The following is a 24,152-nucleotide window of genomic DNA, read 5'->3' as shown; positions in this document are numbered from 1 at the left end:
TTGTTATAGCCTGAAGTGCAATATATAAATAGTCTATAATGTACCTATAGATACTCTTTTGGTTTGTATTGACAATGTATTTGTCAATACTACAAATAGGGAAAATGATTTCTTTCGATACATTTTTGAGGGCACAAATAATAGTAAATATTACATTATTAACTCCACAATATATGGCTATCTTTATCAAATGCGTGTCTACAATATAAAATGTTTAAAAAAGGTTTTAGTTTATTATTTTTATGTTAATAGTAAATGTAGATGTTTGTATGTTTTTATCTGTTGTGTTGTTCATTGTTCCAACACTGCTATTTAACACTTGTGTAATGGTGATATGTCCATTTGCCATTAGTAAGTCTACGATCATAGACCACATTGTAATAATCACTCTTGAGTCTGAAGAAGAAGAACTTATTAAAATTTCATGTATTTATTCTGCTTGATAAATTGGTTGTAGTTGGGGTGAATTAAATTTGACTCTAAAATGTTTCAACTGTCTTTATATAATTTATTTTCTTATTCTCTATACACTGTACAACTAAACTAAACTAACTTAACTTCTAATAATCACATCAGTTTCTTTACCCAATTGAACCAGTAATTCATGTCTTTAAATTCGTATGTACAGTCTATTTAAAATACATGGTCTTCTGGGAATGACAGTTGCAAGTATTACAACATAAAATATAGACTTTGGGTTCTGTACGAATATGTATTATAAAAATAATAGTGAATATGTAATCAATCCAAGTGTGAACACATTTAGAAGAATATAAAATCTATTAGGAAAAATATTTTACTGTACAAAAGATATATATTAGTATGTTACGATAAACCTCTGAATTGATCTATTCTATTACGGTAGATGAACACGGATCAATGCTTGTCGTGAACTTGTTGATTCTTGTACCAAGAAGCTTCGAGCTGGTGGATGCCTTCGGAGGTGAAGGAGAGCAGCAAGAAGACAGAGCAGTGGATGAGGGCCCAGACTTGCATGTAGAGGGAGGTGCAGAGTCCGTAGAGAGTAACCGCGATCAGTCCGGTCCAGAACAGTAGGGCCAGAAGGAGAGAGTTGTTTATGGCTGACTGAGCATGACCATTGGTCGGGTGAGTCGTGAAGCGGCGGTGACAGTAGAAGTCTGCCAGAGTCTGCTCCTTCTGCTGCCAGAGATCATTGACCCACTCCTTCAAGCCAGCATCGCTCGTGGGCATCTCACTCGTCGGATATCTGCACAGAGCGCTCAGTTAAATCGAGTTTGAAACAATATATGTTGTTTATACAAAATAAATGTACTCTTAATAGAAAGTGCTCACCTTTTTATATGGAAATGCACTTCTTCAGGGAATATACCTCGCAGAACATCCATCTCGGACTGTGGCAGTGATCCCGGATATCCCACACTGAAGTCATAGACCGCATCCAACTGCTTATCTGTTAGAAACAGAAATGATTGTCAGATATTTCTTTTCATTTAAAGCCTTAAAATATAAACAAACTAAAGTGTAATGAAAATTAAAATTTTGAGCTGAATTAATATTCTGGAGAGTAAATCTTTGTGTGATGTAACAACTAAAAAAAGGAGTGCATGCAATTATGTTTATTTATGATGATGATGATGATTAGAAGATCAAGTTCCATAACATCACAAATAGTTGAAAATATTATAAGGGATTACTTACTTTCCTTCATTTTATTTGCAAGAAAGACAAAGCCTGTTGTCTTGGGGTGCAGAACCTTGGTGTACCGTTCAAGATGGTGAGAGTCCGCGAACTCATTGCTTTTTTTCAAACTTCTATCGTTAAAATCTGTCCCCTCTGGAAATATTAAAACCTAAAAATGAAAAACGTATAACAAATATCAATACTAATACTGTAATCTTGATTCAGATTTTTTTGTATATATTTAAAGGTATCATACTAAGTTGATAAACTGGGCAAAAATGATCATTTTTATAACCACAATATTATACATCGTTTTACTCCATGGAGACCAGGCAACATTTTTATAGTACAGAAAATGCAGTGCTCCTAGAAACTGGATCATAGTCTTGGCCTCAGAGGATCTAATCAGATATTGTTTGTTTAAAGCATTTCTATAGAGAATGTACAATTTAAATGGATAACAGAGTTTAAATTGGACATTTGCTGTCGTTGATAAATAAACAAAGTGCTGTATTCTAGTCATATATTATAAGATTCTGGACTCTAGGAGGCACTTTACCAACGTCTCTGTTGAATTCGATTGAAAAATATGGTTTTAAAAATAATAACTGAATTTAGTTGAACATGGACAAGTTAAATGTTATTAATGTGAAATCATAGATGATGAAATACCAGAAATCTAGCTCATTTTCATTAATAAAAAAATAGGTGTCAAATAATTATAATAATTCAAACTTTTATTAAAATCCCTTGTCTTTTATGTACAATTGAACTTAAATGATTTTGAAATAAAAACCAAATTGACAGTTCATGTTGGCTGGTAACAGAAAAGCAACTTGTCAGTTGCCGTTTGGCTCAAGAGGAAAATCAGGGACCATCAGGTGGTCCATAAACACTGTTGTTCCTTTGCAGTTACAATATATATATATATATATATATATATATATTTTAAATATATAGCTAACTTTTTATACAAGCTTAGGAGAAAACAGCTGATCTTGCTCACATATTAAGTCCCACTCTGGATTAAAAAATCACCGCTGTTTGTTTCAGTTTATTTTATAGAACTATTTAATTGTTTTTTTCTACCAAAGAGTTAATTGTTTTTGTTATAAGCTAAGTTTTAAATGATAAAGTTTTCATAATTTATATTAAAATTTTATGGAACACATTTATAAGATTCTACTCTACAAAATAAGACATTAATGTACAATTTCTAATTAAATAAATGATTTTTGCTATAATTAATTAGCAAAGTTAAGTTTTATGTTATTTTGTTTAAACATTACTGTTTTGATTTGGTTAATGAAATCATATTTTTTTCATTTTTGTGTACAGCAGACAGACTTAGAAAATGCACTTTTTTTTTATTCACCAAGTAGTTAAGTTTGTATACTGTATTTCCTATGAAGTGTGTGAATTACCTCTTATAAATTTCAAAGTACTGTAGTACTAAAACATTTTGTTTAAGGTTTTCTTTCACAACACATGAATTTTTTTGAAGTTGTAACCTATTTGTTTTGAATGTAATTGCATTGATTCTTAACTTATTGGTGTCATGCGTAACAGTATGTTTCTAAACAATAAATGATTTTATTTGGTATATTGTTTATAAATAACTGAATTTTAAATTTACTTTCAAGATACCAAGATTGTAATAAGAATTCATGCAAAACTAATATTTGTTCAATTTAGAATAGACAATACTTTTAAAGGGATTTGATAGATTTATGAGTATTGACACTGTACAGTGAAAGCGACTTACTTGATATGTATATTTAATGTCACTTAAGTAGTCCAGCACATTGTTCAGCAGTTTCTGGTCTCTCTCCCACTGCCGGTGAATGTACAGGAACCCTGCCATCTGCATTACCCACCCTAAACATACATCATTGCATCCATTCAGTCTCGTTTGTTTGACAAGTCCAACGAAAGAAAATAAATGACGTTAATAAAAAATTATTATAAATACAGAATGTGGTAAACAAATATTTTTTAGATAATGTAACACAGTAAAATAGAGATTTCAAAAGAAGACAACTAATTAGAATGATGAGTTATTATGTGGTTAATATGTAGTGTGATCTGAAAATACTTTATTGGTTTGTAAGTAAAGTAAAGTGTTTAAACAAAGTTTTTGGAGAAAAAGAATGTATGCATAAACATATGCGTAAGCTTATTTTAGCCAATAACAACTGTTTAATTATATTATACCTACAAAAAGTGATTTACAAAAAAATACACGCAATTACGCAAAATATCTAAAATAGTACATTTTTTATTTATCCACTCACCCCTGTCTTCAACTCCACCCAGACAGATATTGTCACACTACTTTACTTAATCGTTTCTTACAGTTTAAAGTACATAATCTAATCCATAAAATTACAGAAAGGAGATTATAAAAAGTAAGTCAATCTTAAGATTATTTTATTCAATGATAGATTGATTACATTTGCATAAATGTAAAGACCAAACACAAATTTACTGGGCCCGTAGACGATTTTCAATTAAGACTAAATTGTATTCAGTAATTTACATAATTTTTCTGAAGTGAAGTTGTCCAAAAATATTTTTTGTATACTACTTAATCAATCTGACATGAAATGGCACTCTCATATCAATTACATTTATTCAAGAATTACCAAAGATATGTATTATTTATTATTATAAAAATGAACAATACATCTCATATCATTCTTTTCTTGTAATTTACCATACTTATGTACATCCTTAGTGTACAGCTATATGTGGTCTCTGAAAAAAAATTTTGGGGTTTTGAACGGCTGATACATAAAACTATTCAAGATAACTAAACCATTTAAACGTTAAATTGAAGTTGAAATGACTAAGTTTTGTTTTCCGTGTAGCATGGGAGGAAACATTGACCTTAACACATGCAGAACAACCTGGCGCTAATCCTGAGTAAGATATTTACGGCGCAACAGAAGCACAGCGTGTTCTGTGGTACGCAGAATTGAAATCGATAGTGTCCAGTGTTGGTTACAAGTTACGTATCGAGGTCAAAATTCACCAGATGATAAAGTAATTTGTTGCTGGTTTAACAGTTAACTGGTCAGCCAAAAACAAGGGATGACACAATCAAAGAAAACTAACAATCTTGCATCAGAAACACTAACAATCAATTTCAATTCTGTGTACCACAGAACATACTGTGCCTTCTGTTGGGCCATAAACATTGTACTTGCAACTGGTGCCAGAGTGTCAGTCACTATAGCAAACTGCCACCACGTTACTGCTCTGCACATTCCAAAGTCAACGTTTCCTCCCATGCTACACAGAAAATGAAACTTGGTAATTTCAATTTGATATTTGAATCGTTTAGCTATCTTAAATAGTTTTTAAGTAACGACCGTTTCACAATACCGGCATTCTTTTTCAGAGACCCTGTATTTTGGGCTAATTATTCTTTTTCGAGTAAGGGACATGTTTTCTTATAACATGCGCACAGCAATAAGTGTACGTTTCGCTTCCTGGCATCCCTTGGACCAATCAGGGCCCGGACAAATTCCCAGTCTTGCAGGTTTTAAATGTGTATAGTAATAAAAATTAACAGATGTATACAACTTTTTTTAACCGAAATTCAACTTAAAATTTGTGAAAAATGTGTAATAATAAGATGTATAAGGTAGTAGTATAGCAAGGAGTACAAAAGTATGATTATAAAACACTTAAAGAGAAATGGACAGATACTCAAGATGAACATCAAGAGTCGTAGTAACAAAAAGAATTACATAAAAAAGTGCAGTCATTCAAAATATGTAATAATGTGATGGAAAATATATTGGCTAGCAGCCAACATGTGATGGAATGGAAAAATATTTCAGGTGACAAAATGTGAGGAGAAAGGAGTAAATTTGTCACCTACTATTTATGGTTTGTATATTTCCGAGAAGGCAGTGAGTCTAATTTATTGTGTTATATTCTAAGTCAAAACATAAACAAATTAGTAAGTACCTGGTCCTGGTGCGTGTCTTAAGGGCGCTTTAAGAACAAATTTCATTCTATGGCTCTGAGGCTCTGCAGCGTAAAACATCGCAGCCCACAAAAAGTTCCAGTCCAAGCGCGTCCGATGGTTCATCACCAGGAGGCTGCATTCGGTTGTCCGTACTCGATCCCCTGTCACGATGATCTTCGTTCCGAACAACAGTTCCATCAGAACCTGTATTACATTGCCAGTTATTTTATAATATAAATTATTCTTTTAAAGTAAAATCTTAATTCTAGTAAGTCAGATTCTCCAAATTTTGTTTTTAAAGGACATAATAATCTTGTAAACAATTAGTCGTTTTAGTAATCATCTATCCTGTTACATCTTCTTTCAACACTATGAGACTTAAATGCAGTGATAGTGCAAGCTTTTACAGTACTTAAAGTGCTGGAAATATGCAGATATTTTATATGTATCTCAAAACATTTTTTGTGATGTATTAAATTTTTTGCATTTACAATTGGCTAAATTACATTACATGACTAGATACATTACAAAATATAGTTGCTTTTGACTGAAATACATTGAGTTGTAATTAGATTATTTATTTGATGTGTTTTTTATTCACTATTTTTAAATAGGAAATTATAAAGAAATATATTTATGGCCAGGATAAATTTGTAATATACAGTATGTATAAGAATATATATATATATATATATATATATATATATATATATATATATATATATATAAAATAATCTGTGTAACTCCTAAGTCGTTCTGGCTTTTATTGTTTCTACTGCCAATGTAGTTTTGAACTAAAGTACTGGTTTATCTATCTATCACCTTCTGTTTAGTTTGTACATTGCTTTGTTTTACTATGTGGTGTGCTTTTTCAAAAGGAAAACTGTTATGTTATTTTTGAAACAAAATTGAATTCATGCAGAAATAAATGGGTGCCAGATAATATGTTTGATCAATATGTTCAAGCAGTTGTAATTTACAATGGTATTTGTCTTTAAAAAATTTATATAGCTTTTTATGTACTGCAAATGCCCAATACCATGAGTCAATTTAATTTTTTTTATTAATGAGTTAATTTGTTGAGAAAACAATGCAACCATCTAGATAGTTTAATAGCAACTGAGTTTCAATTAACTCATAATGTGCTATACATTCGAATATCATTAATGAAAAACAGTTAAGTAGTTACCAGTATTTAAATCTGTGGACTTTTCATTATCTGGTAAAAATAGCATACTGTGTTAATGAAGCAATTCTGTCACTCCGTTTGTTACAGGAAACAAAATGTTTCCACGCATTTGCCATACAAAAAATCAGTAACACTAGGTTTCTGTCCTTCGATGATCCTTCCATCGTGAAACAAAAACTCCAAAAAAGAATTGATTCCAGATTGTTATTATTTTTAATATTCAAAGTACAAGTTTTCTTCATTTTATAAAACATTTTCAACAACATAAAATATTTCAAATTGTATGAATATTAAGCTTACTGTGGTAAATTATCATTACTTACAACAGGATACATCTCCCATATCGCAAAGATGACGTCAATGAAGCGACGATACAAGCGATGATTGAAGAACAGAAGAGGGAGTAACGGACAGCAGAGGACAAGGAACCCACAGAAAATGCTGAGGTACCAGAGAATACAGTAGATCACTCCACGAATCCAGCATCCCTGCATGCCCTCTCTTACTGCAACACTATGTTAAACTTTATACTATTTTACAAGAAAGGCTAAAGACAGAAAATTGTTCCCTAAGTAAGCCACTCCCTAATTAGAAACTGTATTATGTCTGATGCATCCTGCAGAACTAGTTTTAGAGACTTAAAACTGCTTACTCTTCCATCTATTTATATGTATACCAGAAACTCATTATGATCAAGAAAAACATAACAAATTTAAACTTGTTCTCAAATATACATAATTATTCCACCAAACACAATAGTACTCTTATTTATCCTTTACACAAAACATGAGCCTTTAAGAAATTGCCTGAGTATGGAGGAATTCGTTTGTATAACAATTTACCCAATGATGTCAAATTAGAGAATTGTTAGGATTTTTAAGAATAAAGTGAAGGGCTATTTTGCTGGAAAAGTGTTTCTACAGTGTAAATGAATTCTTGACTAAAAAGCAATAAGTTTTTAATAATTGTATAAATTGTGTGTCTTTGTTTATGTTGTGTTGTGGATTTTGTATGTGTGTTATCTATTTTTAAATTTAATGCTTAGTCTTTAATATTTTATGTTTAAATCTTATTACTATATGTTATTTATAGAAGTTATATTCTATTTATATTAATGGTTAATGTTTTATGTTTAAATTTTATCTTATATGTCTCATCTATACAATTTATATTAATTTAGGTTAGGTATTTTTAACAAATTGACATGTCATCTACTTTAAGGTAGTTAATTACTTACTGTACATAGTGTTATGTGACAACATAAAAAATAAATAAAAGTAAATAAATAAATAAAGGAGTGTGAATGAAATTCTTTATTAGCCCAAGGGAATATGTTACAATGTTATAAGGCTCGTCAAATAGACAAGAAACCTAAATGCTAATATAAATTAATTTAATCTTACAATTATACTAAATTTCCAAAATAATTTTAAGTATGGCACATCATGAATCAATCACTATTACCAAGTTCCTGGTGAATTCGACTTAAATTCATCAAATTTGTATATTTTATTTTCCAGCAAAAATTATTTAATGACTCTTTTGAAAGAATTTAATGTTGGAATCTGTTTCCACGCAATTGGTAATTTATTGAAAAAATATTGGCCGTTATAAGAAAATAGTTTTTTAAACTGGGTAGTTTTATGTATTGGGACTGGAATAGCATTAAAGTTCTGTGTAAAATAATTATGTTGGGAAATGAGAGGTTTGGTTTGCACACTTTTGTAAGTTTGAATCAGGATTTCCATAATATACACGCCCCTCACTGTCAAAATTCAAAGATCTTTAAAATGGTTCCTGAATGATTTGTTTAAGTGTAACACTGCTAGATTGAAGATTATGGGATCACAGTTTGGGTCTAGTGCTTTGTTACCTGTAATCTTTATTTAAAAAACAGAAATTTAACGTAAATAAAACATTATTGTCAAAACCACTGTGTAATACTAAGAAGTATACATGTAAAAAAAAACATGTAACATACAGTGCTGATCGTATAAGAACAAAGATATTACAAACTGGCTGTACCACACTCTAAGTAGTATTTTAGAATTATGAAGCATAAAGTATACTCATAAATCTAGTACAGGTTAGATGTAACAGTTAATACTCTAATTAATTAATCCAAGTATTAAATTAATAACATTATTTCCTGTCCTAAACGAAACTCTGTATAGAACATGTATTTTGTTCATTTTGATCAGGGTTACGTCATAGTTTATCTTAGCTACAATGGATGTTACTGATGTATTCAGTGCATGGATTGTGTTAGTGAATTTGTTTATACACCCCACAAAGATTAATAATTGAATATATTCAACATAAAGTTAAATCACTACAACATGCAAATTCTCAAAATTTGGTGTTATTATACACCTAAGTTCTAAGAAAAGGATGAATCTAAGAACTGTCTACATCTGTTATACTAATCAATGATTCATGGTTTTGACTAAATGTTCACGTCAGAACAGCTGAACCTGATCATGAGTGGCTGCATTACATTAGAACATACTTTGTAATGAACTGATAGAATCTTGTCTATCATCATACTAACTTAAGGTTTTAATAATTTAGTCTTACAATATTTTAGCTCAATAATGTAATATACGTATATAACATATATTATAATACGTTATGTATTATATGTCTAAAACATTTGTCTACAAGATATTGAATAAAGATCTCATAGACTTAAAAAAATGCAGTGAAGTGCACTTAATAGTTAATTCTAAGTACAGTTGTAATAGTTAAAATGAATATATTTACATTTAAATGCTGTCTCTTAGGCAGATGGTTGACACTCTTGATTTGTGAGGTTGAAAAGGATTTTCTGCAAAAAAATAAGCCTGTTAATTCAGACTAATTTATAAAAACATTGCCAAGTTTAATACGGCTGGCTACATATTGTTGATTGAAGTGATAGTTAATTACATACAAACTAATTATATTTTTTTTATACACATTACTTAACTCACCTTACAATTGTAAAAATGGACCAATTAATGATTTTGCGTGTAATGAATTCTGCACAAATGCAAGTCTCATGATGTGATTGTTTGGACTGAGAAAGTAATTCACTCCGACCCCCACAAAAGACTCATTTGAACTGTAGCCAGCTAGTCACCACTATGCCAAACTATTTTGCTACTCTGCTCATTTTTCTACTCATAAATTAAGTTTTCTTTGTTTACCTCTATATCACTTTTTGGTTCTTTGATGGAAAGATAAACTTGCTAATGATTTAAAATTGAAGACTATAAAACAGAGTTCTTTTATAATTAACGTAGATTTCAGATGGGTTTATTGCAATTAATACATTTCTTGACTATACTAAGTAGTTGTACTAAAATATTTTATTTGTCTCATATAATTAATTGCTTTTATGTAATACTGTTGAATAGGAACCACTGAGGTAAAGCATTATAAAATGATTACTTTATATACTTTACTGTGGTATGTTACTATACTTAAATTAGACATCTGTAGATCTAATTTACAGAGTACAGATAAGTTATACAGTGAAGATATTGATCCACTGGGCATCATATGATATTGTTTGTGATAACACTCTAAATAGAAAAACTTCATTGTCCCCAAGGGCTCAGAGCAAAGATCATATACAGGATATTTAGGAATTATAAGATAATATACTGGACCTCAGTGCTAGTAGTCATGACAACTCTTTTTAACAAACAACATTGCCACTACAGGTTATAGATTATCACTAGAGATTGGTATTATCATGGAAACCTCTGGACCTCAGAGAGTGCTACTGAATGTGAGGAAGAGATAGATATCATCATGGAAACCTCTGGACCTTAGACAATGCTACTGAATGTGGGGTAGAGATAGGTATTACCATGGAAGCCTCTGGACGTCAGACAGTGCTACTGAATGAGGAAGAGATGGGTATTATCATGGAAACACCTGAACCTCAGAGAGTGCTACTGAATGTGAGGAAGAGATGGGTATTATCATGACAACACCTGAACCTCAGAGAGTGCTACTGAATGTGAGGAAGAGATGGGTATTATCATGACAACACCTGAACCTCAGAGAGTGCTACTGAATGTGAGGAAGAGATAGGTATTATCATGGAAACATCTGAACCTCAGAGAGTGCTACTGAATGTGAGGAAGAGATGGGTATTATCATGGAAACATCTGAACCTCAGAGAGTGCTACTGAATGTGAGGAAGAGATAGGTATTATCATGGAAACACCTGAACCTCAGAGAGTGCTACTGAATGTGAGGAAGAGATAGGTATTATCATGGAAACACCTGAACCTCAGAGAGTGCTACTGAATGTGAGGAAGAGATGGGTATTATCATGACAACACCTGAACCTCAGAGAGTGCTACTGAATGTGAGGAAGAGATGGGTATTATCATGACAACACCTGAACCTCAGAGAGTGCTACTGAATGTGAGGAAGAGATGGGTATTATCATGACAACACCTGAACCTCAGAGAGTGCTACTGAATGTGAGGAAGAGATGGGTATTATCATGACAACACCTGAACCTCAGAGAGTGCTACTGAATGTGAGGAAGAGATGGGTATTATCATGACAACACCTGAACCTCAGAGAGTGCTACTGAATGTGAGGAAGAGATGGGTATTATCATGACAACACCTGAACCTCAGAGAGTGCTACTGAATGTGAGGAAGAGATGGGTATTATCATGACAACACCTGAACCTCAGAGAGTGCTACTGAATGTGAGGAAGAGATAGGTATTATCATGGGAACATCTGGACCTCAGATAATGTTGCTGAATGTAGGGTAGAGATAGGTATTACCATGGAAACCTCAGACAATGCTACTGAATGTGGACTATAGACATGTATTATCATAGAAACACTTCTAGACCTCGGAGAATACTACTGAATATGAGGAAGAGATAGGTATTGTCATGGAAACCTCTGGACCTCAGATAATGTTACTGAATGTGGGGTAAGTGTAAGTATTACCATGGAAACCTCTGGAACTGAAACATTGCTAGTGAATGTGGAGTATATATAGATATTACCATGGAAACCTCAGACAATGCTACTGAATGTGAGGAAGAGATAGGTATTACCATAGAAACCTCTGGAACACAGACAATGGTACTAAATGTGCAGTAGATATAGTTATTCTCATGCAAATCTCTAGACCTTAGACAATGCTACTAAATATGGCCTAGAGATAGGTATTGTTATAGAAACCTCTGGACTTCAAATAATGCTACTGAATGTGGATATTTATATCAATAAACTGTATAATCACCAAGGACTGAAAGATCTTAGAATTATAAATACGTAGTATTAACTTTACTATGTATGTTATAATAACACATATACTACCCTTTGGACATCAGATAACGATGCTATTGTATGTGGGACTCTCTAAACTGATAGATTATATCATTAAGAATGATTTATTGACTATCCTTTAAAATTAAAATTTAATAAGAGAAAAATTAATTTTAAAATAATGTATTTAAATATATTGGACACATTAAAAAAATCTAGTCTTGTTCAGTACTTTAATTGGATTTAAACACTGGTTTACATTATTTTGTATTTTAATTTTTAATATAAATGTAAATGGCAAATAATATATCCTAACAGATTTAAAAAGATAACGGATTTTCTGCAATTCACAATAACTAGTCTGATAGGATTTTAGTTTTTGTGTTATTATTTTATGAGGAGATAAACTCCTAATCTACTACCGTGTTTGATAGCAGCAACAATAATGCTACAGCTGCAGTATTAGTGACAGGATGCTCCTAGTGAAGGGTTAGTGTCAGAAATGCATCCTTTTTTGTTGTAATGTCCTGCTTGGTAACAATAATGGTAAAATAATTCACCAAGAGTGCAAACGTTAGGTTGGATTAAGAGGTCTGATATTTTAATAACTCCGCCTCTTTAATAAAGGCATTTTTCATTTCATTTTTATCACAACCAGCATTTAAATTAATTGGTTGTAAGTTAGATAGTGAAACGCTTTTATTTATAGAGCCACAGTACAGTAATGACAGATAGAGTCTTAACGAACCTAATGCTTGAGAATAATTACAAAAACAGTAACACTAAATGCAGACATGATCACTTGATAGTTCATGTTCCACTTAAAACAGTGTAGGTTGGATGCAGAAAAGACCATACCATTTATGTGTATGTAGAGTTCTATACGTCTGCCAATATGAAATGGTGCACAGTCCTGCAGTAAAATATCAATCGTATCATTAACTAAACACCTTTGGCTCACAACACTCTTGCAACACTTTTTCTCCAGAACGATTTCAATATCAATTCATGTATCTGCAACGCTGACTTGTTATAAAAGTCTAATTATTCATCTATGGATCGTTCTGAGAAAGTTTGCAAAACTCATTAAAAACTTTACAGCTATCATAAACACAACACTGACACGTCGTATCGAATAGCTTGAGTCATTGGTAAGGTTGTAGTTCCTCAATAACATCTCAATGCAGTGGTCTTTGATTACTCATACCATCGCAACATGAGGTTCATATGTTGTTGCACAACAACAAACTCACCATGTATACGGGACATTGACACATTGCAGGTGTAGGTGCTACCACATTACCACAGTGCAGGTCTAGGTGCTACCACATTACCACAGTGCAGGTCTAGGTGCTACCACATTACCACAGTGTAGGTCTAGGTGCTACCACATTACCACAGTGCAGGTCTAGGTGCTACCACATTACCACAGTGCAGGTCTAGGTGCTAACACATTACCACAGTGCAGGTCTAGGTGCTACCACGTTACCACAGTGCAGGTGTAGGTGCTACCAAACAGTCTAGGAGCTGAGAGACAACTTGCACCGTTTAAGCTGGTTTTTCTTGAAATCAAAAGAGGAATTTTTTGAAGAAAGAAATCAATTGTCAGCCACACTAGTTCTGGTGGAGATCGAAGTGGGAGGGAATCAAATGGGTTAAAAATATGAAACGATAATTGTTTCCCCAAATTATACTTTTTCTAGGTTGGTACACTTAAAATCAACTGTTAGATACATAAATATAAATAATAAACCTAGAGACTGAAAGCCTTCACTGTAAAGTTCTGTATAAGGTTAGCTGATTCTGATTTAACATTTATATACATGTCTGGCGGTAGATTTTAAGCATGTTAAACTAAGAAAAATATGATCAGAAAAAACTATTGTTTCGTAATTTGTTATACCATCCCATTTTGACGTCCATCAAAGTCAGTGTGGCTGATGATTGATTTCCTTCATTTGTATTCTTATACAATACAAATTGCTTTTGGCACATCCACCATTCTCAGATTATATGTTATATGTATCATGCTCTGTATTGAACTATATTGAACTGTATTGTTGGGAATTTGTTATGTACTGTGTGTATTAATTTTAAAGTCAATATTTTAGGATTCATCTAGTACTGTATTATGTAACATTGTTCTTTTTATAGTGCAAATAAAAACAGAAGCAGTTTTATGCTACATAGTTCTTGTATTTCATTGTCCCTTTCCTCCATATGTTATAACTTCTCTTGAAAGAAATTAAAAGATTATTCATTTATACACTTCTGCTTCCCAGGGTGCCTTCAGAATAGACTATAGGTTTGAGATTACTGGAGTACTGTTTCATAATTTTATTTTGATCTAAATTCCTTTTTGTGCCTTGGATAATTGATCACTAGTTTAGTAGTTAAATAAATAAAAATGCCTTTATTTACAAGCATTCTCAGCTACAAACTGGATTTCAGGATAAGTCAAGTTAGATCTTAATTTTGAACTGCGACTTTTACATTTTTTTTTAAACAACTAAAGAAAAGAGACTTCAGGAAACCAGGGAAGTCATTATAAAATGTTGGATAAACTTGTTCAGCCTAGCTGAAGCCTCACTCTATGTAAGTGAAGCTTCCGGTCACGGCTGACACGCTGCGAGACTTCATCCCGATACCACAGCCTCTCACTCAGGTACTGGGGCTCCCTGAGTAGGAGGACTTTGTGAGTCATACAATTTATAAACAGCTTGCAGAAGTCACCCATGTGACGTATGTTAACAGCATCACGATACTGTGACACGTCTCAGAGAGAATACATGCCTCAGTGGTGTGTTTTGTAGTTTTTGAATTCTTTGAGCGTCATTCATTGCGATACTGTTCCCATAGGCAGAAAACAATAATAGAAAACTGATAGTTCTTGTATGGGCTTTCTTGTGATGTTACTCAGTTGTATTATATTTAGTGGGCCTCAAGTTTTTGAATCCTTGATTTTTGTGATCACCGATTTCTGGGTCTAAGATTAGTTCAACTGCCTTTCTACAATCCTCTGGCATTATTGATCACTGTTCTTCATGTCTTGTGATTTCAAAGTCTCTTGAAGCAGATGTAAACACTCTGACCTCTGAATTTATAAAACTGTACTCCAGAAATTACCAAGGATTCTCAATGTATGTGTCCTTGAATTTGACTAAAAGGCTTAGTCTAGAATTTTCTCAGTCAGGAATTCCTTGACTATTTATCATATTCTAGGATTTATGATTGTATGAAATAATGATGCCAAAGATCTAAAATCAAAATTTCAGTATTGATGGACAGGATGGTGTACTGGTTTTTAATTGTTTTATTTTTTAATTTAACTTCCTTAATATAACATAATTAAGGTAGGAAAAATATTTTAAGAACTTTTTTATTATCAAAAATGTCTTAAAAATCTAACTATAATCAAGGAAATTTAGCTGAACATAAAAATGTTCATATGTATGCATATGAATTAAGACTTGAGGAAATAATATGTTTTTGAATGATTTGTAATTTCACAAATTTTGGAAAATTACATTATTTTTGAAATAAAATGTATGTATTTTAATAATATATTGCGTAAAGCACGTACCTACATTATTTATAAATAAAACATGCTATCTCCTTCAGTCATATAATGTATTTTATATACATACTATGATAATTTTATATTCTTATTTTCAGCCGATTCTTTGGGGCAGATCACAAAATACTCCAGTACCACGTTGACAGCGACAGACTCGCTAGTGCGCCATGTACCGTTACGTAGATCTGCAACACTCGGCATAGAATTGGAGGGAAGATGTTAAAGGACGATAATTTCTCAATGAATCACAAAATTATTATGCAATACCAATCTGCGTGTTTGCTTGTGAAGTGATCGGTAATATTATCGCATCGAGTTGTGCGTCATTTGCTTCGCACAATTCACATTAAGAGTCAACCTGCGTTTTCTTCAAATACGATAGTTTGTATCGTGTTTGGTTTCGTATTTGAGTGCAGTCGTTAATTCCGCGTCAATGTATCGCGTTGTAGTGCCGAGACACGTCAGTAGCCGCCATCTTTTACCTGATCTATCAAATCTGATCCTTGATACCAGAATTTACCAAAATTTATGAAATGCTGAGTTACAGTTTAAATTTTGGGAAGCTCATCTAGAATGGACCAATAAAAAAGGCTCTTTCCTGTTTTACCACCATATAGTTTCTACGTGAAGAAGAGAAATGTGCCATTGGACTGTAGTCAGTGTTCAGTGGTTGGTCTTTCAGATCAGACCTATTGTGATCTGTATTCTTTGGTTCAATTTTAATAATCAGAGTTGTGTTTTTATTAGGTACATGTGTTAGCGATAGTGTGCATGGAGTTGACACACAACATGGTTTTGTGATTCCTATCGTATGCGTGCCACAAGTCTGGTATGATTGATTGATTTTAATATCGATTGTAGTTACGTGTTAGGTTAGTTATCAACCCGAGGAAGAGATCGGAATGCAGATCTCTAAACTAATTTTACTGATTTATTGTATCACGTAATGATGGCAAATGTTCGGAAAATCACGTTTTCTTCATAACCCGTTCATTGTCGAAAACGAACTTAAACATCGGTTTATTCCGCTAAGACTAATCGGAACTAAAAGCTGAGAGTTTTTATTAATTTTTATATAATTTTTTAGTCGAAAATATGTTAATGGAATAATAGGCGAGGTATAGGAAACCGTCACCAAGAATCGTGTGATTTCGGGATCGAGAATTGGCCAATGCCTTGTTTGAATTTATTATAATTTAATGAAATGAAAATGAAATATGCCTTTATTCAAAAGGCGGAGTTAGGAGGGCTATTTAGCCCTCTCTACCTATATATATATATATATATATATATATATATATATATATATATATGTGTGTGTGTGTGTGTGTGTGTGTGTGTGTGTGTGTGTGTGTACATTTAATGACCTTGGAACTATAACAAATTACATTTTGAATTAAAATTTAAAATTAACCAAAATATATACTACTATTAATAATTAAAAATCAAATTTATTAGCTTAATACGTAGAAAAATTCAAACAGAGATAAATTAAAACTTAAATTAACAATTTACTTTTTAAAGAATTTCTTGTTATTGCTACATTCATTCTCTCAAACACACAGATAATTTAGTACGGAGGTCAGATTAAATTCAAATTCAAAGATGAAGAATTCAGAAATATATTATAAATTATTGAAATATACGTAAGTTAGTAAAAATACACAGCAGCTTTCTTTTTAGATATTTCATTTCAGGTTTTGCACTCATTGATATTTTACGCATTTTAATGTTAGTAGTTGTATTAAATTTAAGAATACTTCTAGTCTTCAATGGATACATCCTATGAATATACTCAGATGTATGAATGCAAGGAAATTGTGCTTGAATTTCAGTTAGACATTCTGTTTCTAGATTCCTGGACACAGTTACAAAGTATTTCAAATAGAGCTTTGACTCCTCGATTCACTAATAATTCAAATAGAGCTTTGACTCCTCGATTCACTAATAATTCTCCCTCCCTCTATCAAGTTAGTGTTGAATCTCCAGTTCCAACAACTCTATGTGACATAACACCCTTATTCTTTCAGTATCTGTCCTCGATTCACACCGATTTTTCGTACCTCGCTAACAAAATTTCCACATACAGTAGTAGTTTGCTTTTTTTGTTTCTTCATTGTTGTTTTCCGAACCTTATTAAAATGTGAATCCTATTCGTTACGGTGATAATAATATTTCTATGACTATGATTGTAGATTGAACTTTGTGACGTTTTTCATCTTTAAAATTTGATGGACCAGTTGGTTTTAAAATTGCCAATTAGGGAATCGTGTTACTCTTTTTTCAGTGGTCTTCTTTCCTATTTATATAATTTTTATCAGTGTCCAGATGCACGAGACTTTATAATTGTGCAGGAGCCAAAGCCATTTTGTATTGTACAAGCACCCAACCTGGCTTTTCCAGAAATCGATAGAGGAATTTACCCTTAGAAAGAAATTTATCATCAGCTAGTTTTGGTGATCGTAGTGGAAGGGTATAAGAAGGGTAAACAAGATGATTGAAGCATCAATGCATATTGGAGCATTGGACAAAAGTTTAATTTACTATCACTGGTAAATAAATACAAATTTTCCAATAGTTACTTTAAAAATAACTATTGGAAAATTAGTTATAGACCTTTAATGTGGCGACTTTCACTCTCTTTATCTAGTTGACTGATAAAGGCTTTTTTATCTAGTTGATCTATTAACAGATATTGATATATCTATTATGTATGTGTCTTATTTCTGAATTTTTGACGGGTTTGCATGTATTATGAAATATTTTTTAACAAATCTGTTATATAAGTATAATTATTTCATTTCTAAAAACTTGTATTTAACTTGTGTTGAGAACACTGGTATTATTTATAGAATTAATTTAACTTTTTAAGACCATATTCAATATTGTTAACCCCTTTTCTAAGTACAGGATCTTCTAATAAAAAAATCTAAGTGTTGTTAGATTGTGGAAAGTCTTTTACTTGATCGTTTTATTGTTATACATTCTGTAAATAAAATTTAAATTTGAAAGTGTCTACAAATACTCTTTATTGGCAATCTATAACTTGTTTTATTTTAAAAATTGAGTGGCTGTTAAAATGCACAATGTAAAATCAAAATAAACCAGTTTTTTATTTTAATAAAATAAATTGTAAAATATTGAAAATCAAACAATTTTTGCTATAGTTGATTTTTTCACACTAAATGTAAAACATAGATTATTTATATGTAGATACGTTTTTGTGTGTCAAAACTATATTTTTAAAAATGGTTCGTCCAAAATAATTTAATGTAAATTTAATAGTAAATTGTTAAGCTAAGCTACGTCCTTTGTTTTGCAGAAATAAACAAAGTAAAAATACTAGTAATCATTCTTATAGTAAACACAATATAATTATAATGTTGGTTTTAACTTATTTCTGAACCGGGTTAAAGTAAGATAAGTAAAGACTTTGAACTTAACGTTGTCGGAGCTGATTCGAAAGGATATTTTAACAGAATAACAAATTGGGAAATTATCTTTTATTTGAAGGAATATGACCTAAAATAAATAAAGCATGTAAAACGATTCAATGTTGCAATCTGGAGTAAATTTTATCAAAACCACAGGAAGTGGCTGTGATATGTATTTCTAATGCGTCATGTTTTGGCAAAGACGATTTAAACTCTTAAAAGGAATTCGAACCAAGCGTAACTAAAGCTTAATATTTTCATGAATTAATAATAAAGATATCTCAATTGTCAATAACAGACAATAGCAAATATCGGCAGTGTGTGGATAGTAAACAAATAATTGGGGCTAGATCTTTCCTTACATTAGTAATGAAGATCAGTCCGTCGATAACAAACTATAACAAATATTGTTGGTGCGGGGATGGATAAACAAACAAGTGGGGGTTTATATTTTCTTACATTAATAATGTAGATCAGTCCGTCGTCGATAACAAACATTAATCAAACATCGGCAGTGTGTGGATTCTAAACAAATAATTGGAATTTGATATTTCCTTACATTAGTAATGAAGATCAGTCCGTCGATAACAAACTATAACAAATATTGTTGGTGCGTGGATGGATAAACAAACAAGTGAGGGTTTATATTTTCTTACATTAATAATGTAGATCAGTCCGTCAATAACAAACATTAATAAACATCGGCAGTGTGTGGATAGTAAACAAATAATTGGGGCTAGATCTTTCCTTACATTAGTAATGAAGATCAGTCCGTCGATAACAAACTATAACAAATATTGTTGGTGCGTGGGTGGATAAACAAACAAGTGAGGGTTTATATTTTCTTACATTAATAATGTAGATCAGTCCGTCAATAACGAACATTAATAAATATCGGCTGTTTGTGGATAGTAAACAAATAATTGAGGCTAGATCTTTCCTTACATTAGTAATGAAGATCAGTTCGTCGTCGTCGATAACAGACAATAGCAAACATCTTCAGTATGTGGATTGTAAACAAATAAGCAGGACTTGATATTTTCCTAAATTAATAATTAAGATCAGTCCGTCGGTAACAAACAACAGCAAACATCGTCAGTGTGTGGATGGATAAACAAACAAGTGGAGGTTTATCTTTTCTTACATTAATAATAAAGATCAGTCCGTCAATAACAAACAATAAGTGAAGCTTGATCTTTTCTTACATTAATAATGAAGATCAGTCCGTCGATATAAAACGTCGCTAGTGTCTGAATTGTAAACAAGCGGGGATTGATATTTTCTTACATTAATAACGAATATCAGTCCGTCGCGTCGATAACAAACAATAGCAGGTATAGGCAATGTATGGATATAAACAAACAAGCGGGACGGGCAACAGGTTGTCTACCCTACCTCAACATCACTGACACACTACCCTGCCCTGCCTACCTGTGTTAAGTCAGTAGGCACGCTACCACCAGGCGGTGTGGGTGGGGCATCGTCAAGCTCCTGCTGTTTGTTGTCGCGTCGGTTAAAATAGTAGCCAATCCCGAGAATTGGATATTTAAACGGTAGTAAAGCAAGTAACGTAGCAACCATAAAGTATTATTGCCCTTTCAGCAATTAGGGTACGGAAATAGCTCCTGTGTCGAGAACGAGAGTCTGACTGACTGGCGGGTTATTATAAGCCGTGATTAGTAGTATACAATGGTGGGATTTGGATCCACAAGGGATAAAATAAAATTACAACTAATCGCACTCTTAGAATTTGAATTTAGGCAAGAGAAACCTCGAATTGTGACTGCAAAGACACTTTAGTAAAGAAAGAAAGATGCACTTTCCACGAATTGTCAGCGGAGAAAATGATTGTTAATTGTGCGACTTTGAAATGTTCACCGACCTTTTTGAGGAAAATTTAGAGTGCGTTCTCAGTAAAACCGTCGAACTTCAGTTACGACCATATTAAAGAATGGAGCTATAGCGCTAGGAACGAATTCAAAACGGTACAAAATTCAGTGCATACGACTAGCTAGATTGAACCTTACACAACGATAAGCTGTGTTTATTTTAGTGTTAGTGACTACTGCCTACCTGGGCGGCGAAGTGTCGTGCAGAGTGAGGCCCGATGCTACTGATAGCGCGCGGGACGCGGGGTGGCACTGGCAGATGTATTGATCCCACATCCCGCTCTGGACCACCCCGCACACACACCCCGGCGCGGAGTGGGGGGGAGGGGGCGGCCTGTTTACACTAGGTAAGCGAGCGCACGACACAATTCCTGTATTATGCACATAAACACGGAGAGTACATACGTCAAGGCTGCTCCCAATTTGAGTAGCAAAGAGTAATGTTGAAATCGGTCTGGAGTTTTACACGGTATCCGTAAGGAGTACGGAAATAAGGACGTTATCTCAAATAATGCACGGATGCAATATAATGAAGTGCTAACTTGTATTTAACTGATATGTGGGTTAATTGAGCAGCGCTATGTGCAGCTCTGGGTCCCGGGTAAAATAACATGGCCGAATCCGAAAAAGGAGGCTTCTTTCTTGACGATCCTTTGTTATACTGAGCAGATTACTACTCAGCGACGAGTGGTGTGAATAAACGATAACAATACCAATCCAAAAGAACAGCATTTATTACACATTCTAACAGCTTATTCTTACTGGAATATAAACAAACACTCCAGTAATTATTAAATTTAATTTTTGTGAGACCTTTCGTGTTTAAGGAACACATCATCAGACCCACATAACTGAAATAAAAGTGGTCAAAGTAATAATGCAAACAATGTAGATTTAAATAAAAACACTTGTACAAAAATACAAAGATATGAAAGTTAAAGACCAGGAAGTATGTCTTCTGTATATGTAAATATTAATATTTAATTAGATTGAAGGCAGTAACGGTGAATTTTGCAAAGGTCTAGGCTCATTATTAGTAAATTATTTACGAAAGGCCTCACAAAAATAAAATTTAATAATTATTGGATTGTTCGTCTATAAATTAAGTAGCATTTATTACGTTTACGAAATTGAACGCCTCTTTCGCTAACATCATAAATTACTAAAATTTTTAAGACAGCTCTAAGAAAACTGATGTCTGAGGCACCGAAGTTTGAAGCCAAAATTTGAATACCATAATTTAATTAATGAACTAAATATACAATACATGGAAATATTAACAGAAAAAATATAAAAGTGAGGCACCGATAACACTGCACGATGAACACGCCTTTATAGTCTAATTTTACAGTCTCGGACTATGGCAAGTCACAGACCGTAAATAGAAGTATTTGTGGTCTCTGCAAATATGTACAGTTCACCAACAGCTAGATCTCTCTTTCTGCCAAGTCGTGAACTTTGGCTCTGACTAAGTTCAGGCATAAGAAACAGTGTGATATATTTGTCCCTTATGGCTCCGGTATACTCAATTATAGTCTTAGCCCTTCGCATGGACATCAAGAAACATCAGGGTAGGCTCCTGGCAAGTAACTCAAAACTATTAAAAAGTCACTGCGGATCTAGAATTAAGTTGGAGTAAAACATAACAGAGTTCATTAAGTTGGTACTTTGTTTATTACGGTTCCAAGGCTGTACTTTGTACAGAAAGGATAGTCGCGCCGCGGCAGTCCTTACTGAACACCCAGGGTTAAACACCGAAGATTCTCTCGAACCACTTTTTTTTATGAAATTTCGAACACGAATAAATAATAATTTACGATTTTGTTATAAACTTTCCTTAATTTAACTTTCGACGATGATTTTATTTATACTGTATATTTCACTTGGTATTATAGTTATTGCGGTAAAATCAAACTGAAGGGTAAGTAAATACAAACTTGAAGTCTATTTTTAAATTAGATATGTCAAAAATGGAAGGGAAATAAAGAAATGTTGGGTGGAAAATGTGTACCGTACTGTAATGGATTCCAGTATCCCTACAGCTATTTAAAGTTACATCTTGAATAATACGCTGTAAACTAATAAAACATTTCTCTGATTTAAACTGATAAGTTAACTTAAACATTAATTTTTGCTGATAAAATAAAAAAATAAATTATTTAAATCTAATGTACGAATAACACATGTAAAGTTTAGTTTTCCACACTTTTTACCTGTTTCAAATCTAAAATTTTGATTTTGTTAACAACCATAAAAATCTTTGAAATAATATTGTCTTGCCTACAATTTAACAAATACCTTATATAGAGTTTTCCATCTTCTACCTGTTTGCACACGAAGATATTTTGAAATAAAAAGGTCTTTTGAAGTTAAATAGTCAAATATACAGTTTGTTTTAGCCACATGTTCTAGTCACACTAGGAATCTTAGAATGGGATGTACGATACTATAAGACTGGTGGATGAGGACTGAGGAAGTTGCAGCTCGGACAGATGTTGGTGTGATAACACGCTTCGTAGAATATGACTCAGACATCAACTTACTAGAACTCACAACAGACAGCCTGCAGTCTCAGTACACCACGGGGGGGGGGGGGTGTAAGGGTTTAAAATATAATTAAAAATTTTTGAATATCATATTTTCCTTAAATTAAACTTAAATTAGAGTCAGCTAACCATAATAATATTTTATTGAACTGACATGTCATCGCAACCGTTAAAGTAAATTACATACTAAAAGTTAGCATTCATTCACTAAATTTCAACCTCATTCATGCATACAATTTTAAATTGACCTCGATTCTCATTCATTCCCAATTTTCCCCACCCTAGCCCCAATGTCAGTCAGCCAATCATGTCGTCTCCCAAACGCGAGTCATAAACTCGTCTATACTGTAGAATGCTTTTGAAATCAACGCGGCTTTTAGATAAGTTTTAAATGCCATGGGCATACCATCATTTTTAGTTCAATTGTACATTTAGTTGACAAATTGAACTCCTGCCTGTGAAGTTAAACGTTCTTTGTCTTCCAGTTCCGTAGTTATATAACCTCTAGTTTCACAAAAGTGTACGTCTTAAAAAAGAGACGTCTCCAGAATATAAAGGCAGGGCAATTTCAACAGTTTCAGAT

General features: G+C 32.7%; 1 protein-coding gene across 6 annotated transcripts; it reads right to left on the bottom strand.

Moving 5' to 3' along the window:
- Positions 1 to 482: 482 nt before the first annotated feature.
- On the bottom strand, positions 483 to 23,493 carry LOC124362160 (lysocardiolipin acyltransferase 1-like). Of its 6 annotated transcripts, none has more exons than XM_046816404.1 (8): positions 23,322 to 23,493; positions 9,594 to 9,657; positions 7,154 to 7,343; positions 5,641 to 5,845; positions 3,428 to 3,540; positions 1,681 to 1,831; positions 1,315 to 1,432; positions 483 to 1,228 (listed from the first exon to the last, which is right to left on the bottom strand). In XM_046816404.1, the coding sequence occupies exons 3-8, from the start codon at positions 7,322 to 7,324 to the stop codon at positions 877 to 879; spliced, it is 1,110 nt and encodes a 369-aa protein (XP_046672360.1). In that variant the 5' UTR covers positions 7,325 to 7,343; positions 9,594 to 9,657; positions 23,322 to 23,493; the 3' UTR covers positions 483 to 876. The 6 variants fall into 6 exon arrangements, with proteins under 6 accessions (XP_046672360.1, XP_046672363.1, XP_046672361.1 ...); XM_046816407.1 differs by having other exon boundaries at positions 7,154 to 7,335; XM_046816405.1 differs by lacking the exon at positions 23,322 to 23,493 and adding an exon at positions 21,208 to 21,278.
- Positions 23,494 to 24,152: the final 659 nt, after the last annotated feature.

Source organism: Homalodisca vitripennis, chromosome 5, assembly GCF_021130785.1.
Source record: "Homalodisca vitripennis isolate AUS2020 chromosome 5, UT_GWSS_2.1, whole genome shotgun sequence".
NCBI lineage: Eukaryota > Metazoa > Arthropoda > Insecta > Hemiptera > Cicadellidae > Homalodisca > Homalodisca vitripennis.
This window is presented reverse-complemented; position numbering and strand designations above follow the sequence as displayed.